This window comes from Glycine soja, chromosome 11 (assembly GCF_004193775.1).
Source record: "Glycine soja cultivar W05 chromosome 11, ASM419377v2, whole genome shotgun sequence".
NCBI lineage: Eukaryota > Viridiplantae > Streptophyta > Magnoliopsida > Fabales > Fabaceae > Glycine > Glycine soja.
Window position 1 is genome coordinate 1,378,420 of NC_041012.1, and position 13,983 is coordinate 1,392,402.

Sequence of the window (13,983 nt, forward strand, 5' to 3'; positions counted from 1 at the left end):
TATTCTAATGCGCATTTTACAACACATTTTATCTCCCTTTCTATCATATTATCCATTTTATTTCTTTTAGTTATAAAAATAGTTGTACAAAAAGTGACAGTGGCTTAAATTTTTCATGTATTAAGAGAGAGAAAAATGAACTGCGCAAGTGGCATGAATGCAACAGGCTATATACAGCTTAGATTTGTCTAATCCAGGAATGACAACCTAAAATCAAGTGTGGATTCAACATGGCCGTTCTCAAGTCTAACTTAAAAAATATTGCCTATAATTAAGTTGCTACAAAATTCTCTTTGATTTATTCCATGTGGTAAAAATGATGGTTTAAATGGGGAAGGAACAGTTTCTCAAAATCAGACAACCATGATGCAAATTTCTCAACACCTTTGAACATTCTGAGGAGCATGTAAGTATCTATTGTCAAGGAGGCATAGCTCCTAACCAACAGCTCCCTGCATTCAAGTGGCAGAATCAACTGCTGGTTGAAATTATCATAACGGAAAATCACCTGAGATAAAAATGATGATGGAGGAAGTAACGGGTTTCTGTATGCTATAGATCCTTCTGTCACTTTAATTGTTAGTGGAAAGTCGTCATACTGCTGCGCAAATTGCCCCTGAAAGATTGGAAGAAAACAATATATAAAAGTGAAAATACATCACCTTTGGTGTGCGAGTACATGATAAATCTCTTTTGCTAAAAAAAAAACAAGGATACATTAGTTTTTTAATACTTACCCATTTCCAGCCTAAAAGCCCTGTTACCTAAGATAACCTAGAATCAAGATTAGTACTACTTCGTAATAGTAAACTTAAGTACACATCCAATGTGATTTGTTTAAGGGTAAAGTATGCTTTTGATCCCTCTAAAATATGTGAAATCTGGAATTGGTTCCTTCAAAGTTTTTCGTCCCATTTCAGTCCCTTTATAATTTTAACATGTTATTGTTCATCCAGTATGTCAACTTTGTTAGTGAATCTGATTACATGGTAGTCTGGGTTGAACAGTGAACACAATTGTCTAGTATATGTGAGAGAGAATAGGGTAGAAAGAAATTAACCTGGGGACCACCGGGAGGAGCAGCAAAACTTTGTTTCATCAAGGTGTTCCACATCAAGCCCAATAAACCATGATCCAATGCTTACATCATCGTGTGCATATGTACGAAGAATAAATCTGAAAAGTAAGCATTTCATATTGATACCACATTCTAAGGAAATTATTACAACCATACATACACACAAAAAGGAAAGGTATACCTGTTTATTGAAATAAACTGAACCAATGCTTTTGAAATGACATAGACCTCACCTGAAGCATGTCGAAAGTATCTGAATCAAACAAGCATGAACATGAATGTCAATAAAGAAAGTCCAAGAAGATGGAGGGAGAAAAACAATTTCTGGATCTAATACCATGATTTAGACAAAGTATTTTTATAGGTGTCCTTGGATAAGTTTTTAAAGAACACTTTTATGTGCATTTTTTTTTTCAATCTTTAAAGAACAGTTTTTTATGGTTTTCATTTTTTCAAAAAAGATTTTCTAATTATTTTATTTTATTTTATTTTTTTATTTTAAATACACAATCCTGTCGAGGAAAACCATTAAAAAAGTATCATTCATCTGAGGCATTTGACAATCAAGTGTTGTTTGATAGTCATGGATGCATCATTCTCAGTGGAAATTGTCAATGCTTAATTTTTATAAATAAAAATCCAGTTTATTTATCATTATTGATCAAAATTTTACTGCTGCATAATCTCACCAAGGAATTCTAATCATGGGAATGAAACATCTTTTAATAAGGTATCAGTAGATTGGGTAAATTTTTCAGAAACAAATAAATAAAAGTTATAGCCTCATACAGACTGGTGATAAGTAAAAAACAACTGGCAATTTCTTCCAAACATGGTGATATCCTAGAAAGAACAAGTTTAGCTTTATTATCAATAACTCATCATAAAAGAAAATAAATAAAAAGAACAGTTAAGACTGTATTACTCACGATTTTCCATCGCCAAATTTCCACCAGTCCGGCTCATGCCATTTATGTGTCCTATAAAATAAGATTCAGAGTAAGAAAAGGGAAGAAATTCTAATACCATAATAAACTATTATTATTTCCCATTGAAGCATTTTGAAAATACTCACGGCTCAGAGAAAACTTGGCCTGATTTCATACAACCAATATAAACACGGGGCTTGTCCAAATGAGAAGTTAGCACTCCTCCAAGAGCATCTATAGAAGAAATTATTTCACACAATCAATGACACAGCAAAGAACTTACAAGGCTACAACAGCTAATAATGCTAAATCCAATTTGATTTAATAAAAGCCATCAATTCTGAATCTTCACAATTTTCTAGGAATTCAAGAAATTTATCTAACTTTGGGGGTGGGTTTCAGCTCATCAACAAATTATCGGTACCAATAGTTTCCCTTGTTTATTTTTCATGAATGGTATGCTCTCCAGTCCCTCTGGAGCTACAGTGCAAACTATGGAATTTTATGCATGATTTTTCTAATTCTTAAAAACAGCCTTTTGCTTGCTGAAAACCTTATGTGTATATATATACACTAGAGATAGAGATGCAATGATGCATTATATTTTATTGTGCCAGACAGAATTAAGGGCCACATACCAAGATTAACATAGACATCATCATTGACCTTGGCATAAAATTCAGCGTCCCAGTTGCTCACTGCATAAATGAAGAAAGATTTTATCTTATTTGCTTTTTCTTCAGGTGCCTCCACTTGATTATCCTGCAAAGTAAATAAAGCTAAATGACATCATCATATTTGCTAGTTGCATGCATTAAATTATATGTTATATAACTTCATGCTAAACATCTAAATATCAACCAAGAGTCTTATCAACACATCAAGCTCAATAATCTACAAACAAGGGGTATGACCAAAGTTTATATGTTGACCAAAACCTTTATTAACTGCACTCCAAAGTTCTGAGTTTAAAAAAAGAAGTTTGAAGCCATAGTTATAAACCAACTACCAAGGCATTTTTTACAAAGCAGAGTATATCTAAAATGCATGTGTCAGCTCTACACATTCAATCAGAGACCATATAGTCACATGTGGAAAGTTATAATATCTGTACTTCACATCAAATAGCCTGCATGAAATTATCATTATAAAAGTCAACATACAAGAATGATGAAATCATTGGTGAGACTGCTTTCTGTTTCAATTTCTTTGTCCAAACTGTCTCCACGGTTTGCACTGCATCAAAATGTAAAAAGCCAATCATGTGGTAAAATTGAATTTGAACTACCAAAATTGTACCTTCTTCCGATAACAAATCGCACAATGATGCCTTTCTTATCAACCAGTTTTCTCATAGGTGTACCTACAAATAGGGTATCAATGAGTTCTGACAAGGTTTCTGCAGACTAGATGAAAAAAAGTTAGAAGACTAAAAAAAGAGAAGCTATATTTATAGTAGAGAATTTCAAAAAACAAATTATTAATGTGACTGCTTGAACATATAAGTAATCACGTTGACATTTATAAACCAAAATAAACTATTAAACCACATAAATAGGTAAAAAAAAAAAAGAGGCTGTTAGGGAATAGAGGATTGCTTGAAATTGAGAAGTGATCAACACCTAATTGTCAAAACTTGAGTTCTGAATTCACAAGGAATGCATCCTAAGCCCAATTATTGGCAATATTTCATTCAGATACAATATTAGAAATGATAAAACTGAAGAAACACCAAAAACAATAATGGAACACCTGATAATCATGATTATTCAGTAGCAGCTAATGATCACAGAAAGAAGAAACTAAACAACAAAATTTAATTCTACCCTGAAATGCTTTTGCAGATAGCAGCAGGTGTTCTACTGAATAAAGCTGAGACTGCCAATATGCAGTAATCTTGCTAAAGTAAACCAAAACAACGAAAAAGGTACCTGTTGGCATCCACGCCTTGCGGATTGCCTCTTGGTTCTTTTTCCGACCAAAGGTTGTCATGACTCCTACAACTAAAAGTTCCTTCTTTGTAGGATGCTTCCCATGATTTCCTGGCAAACGCTTTGGAACAAAACCTTCCTGTCTAGCTGCAGCTAGTTCCATCTCAAGGACAGACAACTTCTTCTGTTGTTCCCTGAAAATAAGCGAACAACAGCCTAAGGTAAAAAAATATTCACAGCCAAATTCTAATTCAGCAACCAAAATGACAACAACCATAAGAAAGTTACCTGCAGGCTGTAACTTTCAGTGTATCATCAACAGAAACAGCAGATTGACCCTGAAATCGGATGAACTATACTGCCTCATTGATATCCTAAGAGGACAGCTAAAATTTTAAAAATAAACACACCAGCAATCGCACTCACACACAAACAAGGAGAGGTACAGTTCACACTTCACAATAACAGAACATAATACATTCCACTGCATGATTTATGCAATGTAGAACATTACCATACTAACTTTGATGAAGAAAACTAACAGCATACCTGACCAGTTCTTTTTTCAAGCTCTTCAATAAAATATGCCCTACTTTCCGCATCCTGCCATAGCCTGCGCATCACACAATACATGAAAAACTCGAAACGCAATCCAAAATTGAGGTTATAAAGACAGATGATGAATAACTAACTAATTAACTAACCTGCCAGCAACATAAACGGTAGCCATGGTAGCAATCATGGCGAGCATGAGAGCAGAAACTCGTGATCCAAACGAGTCACCAGATAGCCGGTTCTGTGATCCCCGGCTACGCATTTCTTCTTGTCGAAGAAATGATCATCTAAGTGTCAGATCTGGGGAGAAAAAAAAAGAGTATATCGATGTTTATGAAACGAAGATGAGTGTTTGGTTGGGGCTTGATGTTTTCAGTTTGGACTGTGAAAATGACGTTAGAACCGTTTTCATTTCAATGGAGGAATCTGAAAGCTGAGATTAATAATCACTTTTGGTTACATGTAAAGGAATTCAATGTCAATTGCAACCTCATTTGATTAAGAAACTGCTTTCTTGTTTTCAACTGGGTTCTTCTATATGCGTCCAACACCAAACCCAACAAGCACTGCACTAGTGTTCTATTAAAAAAAAAATTGTAAAGAAAGAAAATTAATATTTTCTTTTAAGTTTTTGTCTTTTCATTTTTTCTTCAATAAAATGAAATACACTCCCTCCACTCTCCAGTCCTGTTTTCTATTGTAAAAATATATGAATCCAATTTAGTGTATTAATTCCTAATTTTCTATTTTATAATCAAGATAAAAAAAATCAAACTTCATGTAAACAAATTGATTCTATTTTACAAAAATTGGAAACTAAACCAAGCCTCACCCCATGTACATTTAGATTGCGTTTTGTCTTGTTGAACTTTTACAAAAGCATTTAAATAATTTTTTTTCATAAGTACTTATCCAAGAAGAAGAAATATATTGTTATAACTCTTTGAAAAAAAAAATTGATATAAAAATAAAACAAATGTTTGATAGACTGTACAAGTAGTTTAGTCTTTCTTAAAATAATTTATAATATTTCATTTTTAAAATATACTATTCTAATTTAAACAATAAGCTTAATTAACATTATAATTAATAATTTTTAATAATTAATATGAGTAAAATATGTTTGAATTCTCTTAAAATTTAAAAATATTAATTTTGTACTCATAATTTTTTTCATATTAATAAAATAAAAAAATATTTTTGTTGATAATCTGTTAGATGATTTTCTAAATTGACAAAGACTTAATTATTTTTTTCTTTTTACCATCAAAAGCATATTTAAAAAACCTCAGAATTGCTTAATTACCTGTACAAAATTACAACTTTTTTAAATTTTTAATCGTTATAAATTGTTTAATTGGGGTTTAATTTTTACAGAATTATTTAATTTAATTATAATCAAATTATAAGTGTTAAGTTTATTAATCACGTTGTATTATTCCCTAATGAGATTACAATTAAGAACTAACAAAAATTATATTTTAGTTTTAGAGGAAACCAAATTAGTATGAAAATTTTTATGAGGAGGAAATTGATACTTTTTAAATTTTATTGTAACTCAAATATATTTTACCCAATTAATATTCATAATAAAAAAATCGGCACGGCTATTTCTTACGAAATTTTTTGGCACGAAATGCACAAGAGGTTAACCATTATTTTCCACGCATGGGTTTGTATTTTTTATTTATTTTAATTTAATTTTAAAAAAAAGTGACAACAAAATTAGAACTCCCACGCGCTTGTATTCTCTGGTTCTCCTTACTACGTTGCGACAGCAGCTCATCAATTTTATCATCTCTGCCGCTATTGCTTTCTCCCAAATTGATAACTCGTTACTGCATGTAGGTTAGACTTGTTCCTCAACAACACATATAATTGAGACTATGGTTGTTTATTCGATCTGAAATAATTGGGCATTGGCTAACCGCACTCCCCCAATTTACACAAACACAGACCCTTATTAACCGTCCATGAGACGTTCGGTGAAATGCCACAATAATGACTCTATTAGCTGTCAAGACCTGATAACCATCGCATTTTACTCCTTTCCAATCTATGAATTGAAAGGAATCGAGCGAGGAAGGGAATTGCAGATCTTGAAGAAGTTTATTTAACGGGTCCTCTGTTGCAATCGAAAGTTGAAACAGAAACGCAAAATTACAATTGAAACACAACATTAAAAGGGGACTCGTTGTCACGTCATTCGTGCAATTTAGGCGAAATTTGTAATAAAAAGCATTTCTGTTGGTGTTATTTTCTGTTGTAGATTGGACCCATAAGGCCGGTGGAAATGATATTTTGGCTAGCTCCAATACTAAAGTGTTTCCATGAACGACAGTAAAATTAATTGATTTTGGTTGTAATGTAATTTTAAATGATTTTGATTAGAATTGATCTTTAAGTAAAGTTTAATATAAATTTTTTGATTCATGACTTAAGCTATCTTAAGTTGGATTAACTTATAATCAATTGTAACTCAGTGAAAACAAAACACGCATTTATTAGAAAAACGCACTTAAAATGCGTGTTCGTCTATCATTGTTATATGACATATGACACGTGTAAGTAAACTGTGTTTTCCGCAATAAATAATAAAATAAAATAAAACAAAACTGTGCGTCTGGCTTGTTGGTTACTCCTATTTCTCATACAAGTGTTCGAAACCCCCTCTGGGCCGTGTCTGTCCTTGCTATATTACGAGATGCTTATTATTACAAACAACAAATAACAAATCAAAATACTCAAAGGATTTAAAATGACAGAGGCCGACACAGATGATGTTGGTACGAAGTGTAACTTCTCGTTCGCATTCAACAACATCAATTTCTCAGACCGAATTCTCAACATTGAGGTTATACCCGACCCTCATTTCATCCGCGCCCAATCCCATTCTCTCTCTACCCTCGCTCCAAATCGTAAGAGACGCAGACTCTCTCTTATGAAAGGTAACTTTGAGTCTTTCACACACACACACAAACACTTCAATTCTGCTTCTTAAATTAAATTTGCTAGGTCTAATAATATACTCAAATTTACCACATGTATTACTATATTCTGTTGTCTTTGTGGTATCCCAACCCTAGACGCTCTCCAATTGGTTTATTGAATATTCAAATTCGGGTGTGATTCTTGGGAATTGGGAAGCAAAGTCTTTACTAGGTTACAAGTTACAACTTATTAATTTGGTTTGATAAGTGCAGTATTCTTGTCCCTGACAAATTCAAATGCTTTTGTTTTTCAGCCAATGATGTCCTCTTGCAACCTGAGGAAAAATTAAATTGTAATTTACCAGATGCAGAGGAAGTTGTGGCAATCACTGAGGCATCACTTTCAGGTTTTGTGATAACTCATAACATGTGGATCTATTCCTTTTTTTTCAATAGCTTGGATTGTTATTATTATTATCAAATCTCAGGCTAATGCTTCATGACCCCACTTGGTGTAGTTGGTTTCTTCTTGTGTCTTAAATACTGAATATAATTAAATATATAAATATTTGCACGTATTTGTCTGCTATGTATATGAATCTTGAGTGACCAAGGTAGTTAAAATCTGCATTTTACCTTAAATTCAGAAGAGAGGTAAAAAATGCAAATTGTATATTTGATAGAGATCCAGCACACCATCCCAAAAGTGACCCATTCTGTGTAGCCTCCAATCCAGCTTGAGCTGACTTGATCTCCATCATTAGTCCTTGCAAAGTTTGCTTCACCCTCTTAGTCTTGGACCTAGTCATTGGACCACCAATGTCATGTCACAAAGTGTCTTTGGGATGGCATGTTGGATCTCTATCACATATTCTCAATCCGTATTCCATAAAATGTCATGTATCATAAGTCATAACCTATAAAGTAGTAAAAAACCTGACAATTACATGGTATATGACTTAAACACCAAATGCAAATAGTAATACTCTAATCCTACAATCTAGATGACTGGATGTGTCTTTGTTGGTTTGAACAAGCAACAGCAAAAGCCGAAAAGTGAAAAAACGCAAACCTGTATAGCAAACAAAGGTTCGAACAGAGGAAGAATGGAATGGCTTGGAGTTGGAGCCTCAGACGGAGGAAGAAGAATGCTTGGAGAATAATGGAAGCACTGTGAAGTTGAACAGAGGAAGAAGAAAAGCAATTAGGGTTCACCTGACAAATCAAAGAAGATAATGCTTCCCACAGTGTCAAGGTTGAGTTGAGAAGGAAAACCAAAAAGTGGGCCAGCAAAAAATGAATTTGGTCAAATGCCAAAATGAATAGCCAGAGAAATCATAAATTCTTATGATTTTTGCAATTTTGGGATTTAAATTGCGATTTTAGAAGGATTTTACCTCATGTTCGATTTTAGCTATAATTTGAATTGTTGAAAGGGATAAAATCATAAAATTGTGGGAATTTACAATTTGAATCCCGATTTTAACTACCATGTCTAGATTTTTTAATTTTAGGAGGAAATTGATCATTCAGTTTTGTGATAGTAGAAACTAATATTGAATGGATTTTGTCCAGGCAATATAGGAATGATAAATTTAGTGACAAGGATATGTGGCTAAAGAGATTTGGCCTTACTGTCGTAATGATTGGAACTTACTCGTGAGTTTGTGCTGTGGTCATTGTGTGACTATTAGTACAAGCAAATCAAATCTAACACATCAAAACAAGTTCAACTGATGAGTCCATTGTGTGATTTGGAAACACTTTCTGATTACCTTCATTGATTATGATCTGATAATTTATGGATGCTTTCAGTGGTAATCATGACACAAGAATCTTACACGTTGCTGGTTGAAAATGAATATGTCCATCTGTAAACTGCATCTTCTGTGCAGTAAAAATGTTAAATATTTATGTATTAATTTAACTGTCACAGTTTGTGATATGGTTCTTATGATTACAGTATTACTTTTGTAGGTGATGAAGTTTCTCATGGCAATGATTCATCATTGGGCATGAGTTGGTCAAAAGTTCTTAGAGTTAGGACCATACAGATAAGTTCTCCAATTCTTGCAGAAAAAAGCCCCTTCTTTTACAAGGTATGGTGCTGTACTATGCCCTGTGTTCCTTTTCAACTCAAATTCCTTTGTTGTTAATTTGCTTTTTAATTATTGAGGTTGTTTCCAAGTACTCCTACATTAGATGACTCCTTGTTTTATGCTTCTTGTAGTTGTTTTCAAATGTGACGCGAGAGTCTAAGCAACAAAATGTGACTCTTCAAATCCATGATTCTGGTAATTGCAGGATATGTAATATTTCAATGAGAATAATATTGTGGTTTTTTTTTTCCCTTCTCCAAGAATTGATTGTATGAGCTGAAGGTTTTTGTCCTTCTCTTTGCCCACCCTCTCCTTTAGTTTGTAGACTTTATAATGCTTACGTTAGTTTTTTAATGTACAAATGTCAGCTAACGCATTTCTCCTTTTTAAATTATCATTGGAGCAGAAGAGGCTGCCGTTATGGACCTACTTAATTTTATGTATAGTAATACTTTATCAAGAACGACATCTGCTGCTGTATTGGACGTGCTGATGGCTGCAGATAAATTTGAGGTTATGTCATGCATAAGGTATTGCAGTAGGATGTTGGGGTTAATGCCTATGACCTGTGAGTCTGCCTTACTTTATTTGGATCTTCCTTCAAACATTTTGACATTAGATGCAATTCAACCACTGGTAGACACAGCAAAGTTGTTTCTTGCCACACACTACAGAGACATAACAAAGTAAGTTTCTTACTTCTAAATGTTTCCTTTTATCTGGGTGATTTGTTTTTTCTTCAACCATTAGTTATTGCAATTTTTGTTCTTATTTCCATTCTTAGTTTCCTCTCTTTTTTTCTTGGCTCCTACTTTATTTTGCTTTGCAAACTCATGGACTTATAAGAAGTTCTTCTTCATTGAATAATCTAGGTTTGCAGATGAACTGCTGAATTTACCCTTGGCTGGCATTGAAGCAGTGCTATCTAGTGATGACCTCCAGATGCCTTCAGAGGATGTTGTCTTTGAGTTTGTGCTCAAGTGGGCTAGGATACATTATCCAAAAATTGAGGACCGGAAAGATGTCCTTGAAGCACGCCTTGGTCGACTCATCCGTTTTCCATACATGAGCTCCCGAAAGCTTAAGAAGGTCTTAACATGCAATGACTTCCATCCTGACTTTGCATCAAATGTTGTTCTTGAAGCTCTCTTCTACAAGGCAGAGACACCATATCGACAACGGTCTCTTGCTGCACAAGATGCTGGCACCACCTACTCTCGATTGGTGGAGCGAGCTTACAAGCTCCGCCATGTGAAGGTGGTTGAATTTGCATTGCCCCGTCCACGGTGTGTGGTATACCTGGACCTAAAGAAAGAAGAATGTGCACAATTTTTTCCTAATGCTCGAATTTACTCTCAAGCATTCCCCCTAGGGGAGCAATGGTTTTTCTTGTCAGCTCGCTGCAATATGGACCAGCAAAATGCATCTCATTGCTTTGGGCTTTTCTTAGCAGTGCAATTCAAGGGATCAGTATCTCTTCATGTTGACTATGAATTTGCTGCTAGATCAAAATCGACTGAGGAGTATATAAGCAGGTGCAAGGGAGATTATACTTTCACGGCGGGCAAGGCTGTAGGGTATAGGAACCTGTTTGGTATTCCATGGACTGCATTCATAGCAGACGATAGCCATTTTTTCATCAAGGGATTACTTCATCTAAGGGCTGAACTTACTATTAGACAATGACTCCTTTGTAGGATTGGTGCTCTCTACTTTCTAGCTTTTGATGACTAATGTCCTATATTTTTCTGTCTCTAACTGCATTAAGGAGATGAAAGAATAGGATTTGGTGTAATTATACATACTAATAATTTGATTGTAGAATAGTTCCGAACTGGTGTAGACATTGACTGTCATGACATTGCTTACTCGAACTGGTGTAAATACTGAACGATGTCACACTATCACATTCATAATTAACCCACCTCGGTCTTATATTTATGTATATTGACAAAATTGGAGAACATGTAATTATAATTACCTATCATGAAAATACTAAGGCCAATGATGATAGGCTCAGCGACAACCGTATCTAATGTTTACTTCATCTCTCCCCTAATTTCATTAGAAAATGCGAGAAAATCATCCACCGAATTCGATCCTCTTCATTACAAAATCACAAGATATTGCCCAGCTAAACTTTGTTGTTTTAATTTCAATAATAACAACTACAATCTCATTATCCGTCGTATAAGCATCGCAGAAGCATTGTTTTCAAGCCGTTCCTCATTTTTATTTTTATTTATAAAAAAAATCACTTTTATATTTCAACTGAGAAGCTAGACGGGGCAATGCAGTTCTGTTATTTGGATGCAACAACCAAATTAAACAGGTAGAAATCTATGGTACTCAACTGCAGTCAATTAAAACTTGGAAACAATCAAAATGCATACAGAGACATACCGTCTATCAAAACCAAAAGTAAAGCACAGAACCAACAAAGTATGTAAAGTAATAAAGTTCCTAAAACATCCATAAAGCAAAACTAGCAAATCAAGCATCCACCCTTTCCTCCTCCAAGATTAGAGTCTTTCCTGTTGGTTTTGCCAGTAGATCTGTGTACTCTTGGAATGGAGATTTGGAGAAGCGAGTCTCCTTCCAGAATTCTGGTGTCAGGAATCCATAGGTTTTCATCAAGCAATCAAAAGTAGCCTGTCAAAAATACAAAGCAACATCATTATGGGTACTAAAACAATATTAGAGTAGCCTCTATACCTAAGGATCATGCACATAGATACACACTAGCCTCTCTAACAAAGGATCATGCACATAGACACACAAGTAACAAATCACACAAGTGATCCATGACGCATTTTGAATGCCTTCAATTGCAGCAAAGACACCATAGACTAACTTACATTGAGAAATAGTGCCTCAAATACATTAAAATCAATACTAAATAGTGCCTCGAATATTAAAAGATCTTTCAAATTGGGCTCCAAACTTTACTAAAATACATTAACATAGGTACTGAGTGAAGATTATTCAATAATCAATACTTAGAAAATTACTCAAATAGTTTTATTGCTTTAGAAACTACTTAGAAGAAACAGTAATACTTCAGAGACAAAATTGGTAGTTTATTCAAACACATTCATACACAAAGAGCCATACAATGGAACTACCCCCCTTGAAGAGTAGACTGTCTTCTAAGTTAGAAACACAGGCAAAAGGTAGAACAGTAGAACTATACATGAATTCCGTAGTCTAAAACATCCTCATCAACAATCAATAACGAAACATTCAAACAAAAAGAAAACGAATTATTCCATTAAACAAAGATAATCCAAAACACAAAATCAAAACAAAGCCCATCAGAAACACTCAAATACGATAAATAAAAATTCAAATAAAAAATATAAAACACAAAGGTTTCAAATTGAACTCCGCAATTGCAACTGTGACAATTTTTTCCCCAATTTCAACACTCACGCATTGCAGACAATAATCGCAAAAAACCTCGAATGAATTTAAAATAAATAAAAATTAAAATCCACATAAATAAGAAAAAATTAATTCACATTTGAAGCACGAGCCTAATTTGCCCTAAATTTTTACAATGTCGTCGGCAATCTAAAATATGAAAAGTAACAAATTGGTAAAAAAAAACACAAACCTTAACGAAGTTGCCGAGGGTCTTGGTGGATCCTCTGGAGGAGGTGAAAACATCATCAATCCCCGCGAACTGCAGCACCTTCTTGGGAACCCTAGCCGCCACGATCCCCGAACCTCTCGGCGCGGGAACCATCCTAACGGTAACGGAGCCGCACTTCCCCGTGACCTTGCACGGGACGGTGTGGGGCTTCCCGATCTTGTTCCCCCAGTACCCCCTCCTCACGGGGATAACAGACAGCTTCGCCAGAATAATCGCGCCACGAATAGCTGTCGCCACTTCCTTGCTGCACTTCACGCCCAGCCCGACGTGGCCGTTGTTGTCTCCGACGACGACGAAGGCCTTGAACCGGGTCCTCTGCCCGGCCCGGGTCTGCTTCTGGACCGGCGTGATCTTCATCACCTCGTCCTTGAGGGTGGGACCCACGAGCGTGTCGATGATCTGGTGCTCCTTGATCGGGAGCGAGTGGAGGTAGATCTGTTCAAGGCTTCGGATTCTTCCCTCCTTCACCAGGCGGCCCAGTTTGGTCACTGGGACCCACTTCTCCTCTTCCTCGCGGCGGGGGCCTCGGCGCCGGCCTCGGCCCCTGTCACCTCCGCGTCCTCGCCCGCCGAATCCACGTCCGAAACCGCCACGGTCGCCGCCACGATCGCCACCTCCGCGCTCTGCCATTAGGATGTGTTTCTGAGGAAGAAAAGAGAGTGCGGCGTTTAGAAGATACGTGGATTAGGTTTGTATGTGTTTTTGTAGGGTTTATGTGGAGAGAGAGAGGGTGTGTTTGGGTATATGTTTTGATGGGATAAGATATTCCTGCTGGGGACAAACTACTGCAAAGGTAAGGGTTTGGT

At 35.4% G+C, this 13,983-nt stretch overlaps 3 protein-coding genes across 4 annotated transcripts; 1 reads left to right on the forward strand and 2 right to left on the reverse strand.

Annotated features, from left to right (window-relative positions):
* Positions 1 to 100: 100 nt before the first annotated feature.
* LOC114376265 (hydroxyproline O-galactosyltransferase HPGT1-like) lies at positions 101 to 5,056 on the reverse strand. 2 transcript variants are annotated; one of them, XR_003658930.1, is made up of 12 exons: positions 4,643 to 5,038; positions 4,488 to 4,551; positions 4,227 to 4,276; positions 3,939 to 4,132; positions 3,307 to 3,370; positions 3,171 to 3,243; positions 2,646 to 2,769; positions 2,154 to 2,241; positions 2,008 to 2,058; positions 1,312 to 1,331; positions 1,061 to 1,176; positions 101 to 616 (listed from the first exon to the last, which is right to left on the reverse strand). XR_003658930.1 is itself a non-coding variant. In XM_028334289.1 (12 exons), exons 1-12 carry the CDS (start codon positions 4,753 to 4,755, stop codon positions 594 to 596), a joined length of 1,032 nt encoding a protein of 343 aa, XP_028190090.1. In that variant the 5' UTR covers positions 4,756 to 5,056; the 3' UTR covers positions 101 to 593. The 2 variants fall into 2 exon arrangements, 1 of the variants encoding a protein (XP_028190090.1); XM_028334289.1 differs by having other exon boundaries at positions 1,260 to 1,331; positions 4,643 to 5,056.
* A 2,069-nt stretch (positions 5,057 to 7,125) lies between these two features.
* Positions 7,126 to 11,467, forward strand: LOC114377231 (BTB/POZ domain-containing protein POB1-like). Its single transcript, XM_028335661.1, has 6 exons — positions 7,126 to 7,441; positions 7,738 to 7,830; positions 9,401 to 9,522; positions 9,654 to 9,717; positions 9,929 to 10,208; positions 10,395 to 11,467. The coding sequence occupies exons 1-6, from the start codon at positions 7,252 to 7,254 to the stop codon at positions 11,206 to 11,208; spliced, it is 1,563 nt and encodes a 520-aa protein (XP_028191462.1). The 5' UTR covers positions 7,126 to 7,251; the 3' UTR covers positions 11,209 to 11,467.
* Positions 11,468 to 11,804: 337 nt separating this feature from the next.
* Positions 11,805 to 13,867, reverse strand: LOC114377232 (40S ribosomal protein S2-4-like). The gene is made up of 2 exons (XM_028335662.1): positions 13,139 to 13,867; positions 11,805 to 12,174 (listed from the first exon to the last, which is right to left on the reverse strand). The coding sequence occupies exons 1-2, from the start codon at positions 13,805 to 13,807 to the stop codon at positions 12,016 to 12,018; spliced, it is 828 nt and encodes a 275-aa protein (XP_028191463.1). The 5' UTR covers positions 13,808 to 13,867; the 3' UTR covers positions 11,805 to 12,015.
* Positions 13,868 to 13,983: the final 116 nt, after the last annotated feature.

Coding starts and splice junctions, on each gene's coding strand:
- LOC114377232 (XM_028335662.1), bottom strand. CDS start 13,807: ATGGCAGAGCGCGGAGGTGGCGATCGTGGCGGCGACCGTGGCGGTTTC. Junction 12,175..13,138: donor CCCTCGGCAACTTCGTTAAG/GTTTGTGTTTTT, acceptor TATTTTTGACAG/GCTACTTTTGATTGCTTGAT.
- LOC114377231 (XM_028335661.1), top strand. CDS start 7,252: ATGACAGAGGCCGACACAGATGATGTTGGTACGAAGTGTAACTTCTCG. Junction 7,831..9,400: donor CACTGAGGCATCACTTTCAG/GTTTTGTGATAA, acceptor TTACTTTTGTAG/GTGATGAAGTTTCTCATGGC. Junction 9,523..9,653: donor AAAGCCCCTTCTTTTACAAG/GTATGGTGCTGT, acceptor TGCTTCTTGTAG/TTGTTTTCAAATGTGACGCG.
- LOC114376265 (XM_028334289.1), bottom strand. CDS start 4,755: ATGCGTAGCCGGGGATCACAGAACCGGCTATCTGGTGACTCGTTTGGA. Junction 2,770..3,170: donor CCAATGATTTCATCATTCTT/GTATGTTGACTT, acceptor TTTACTTTGCAG/GATAATCAAGTGGAGGCACC. Junction 617..1,060: donor CTCCTCCCGGTGGTCCCCAG/GTTAATTTCTTT, acceptor CCAATCTTTCAG/GGGCAATTTGCGCAGCAGTA.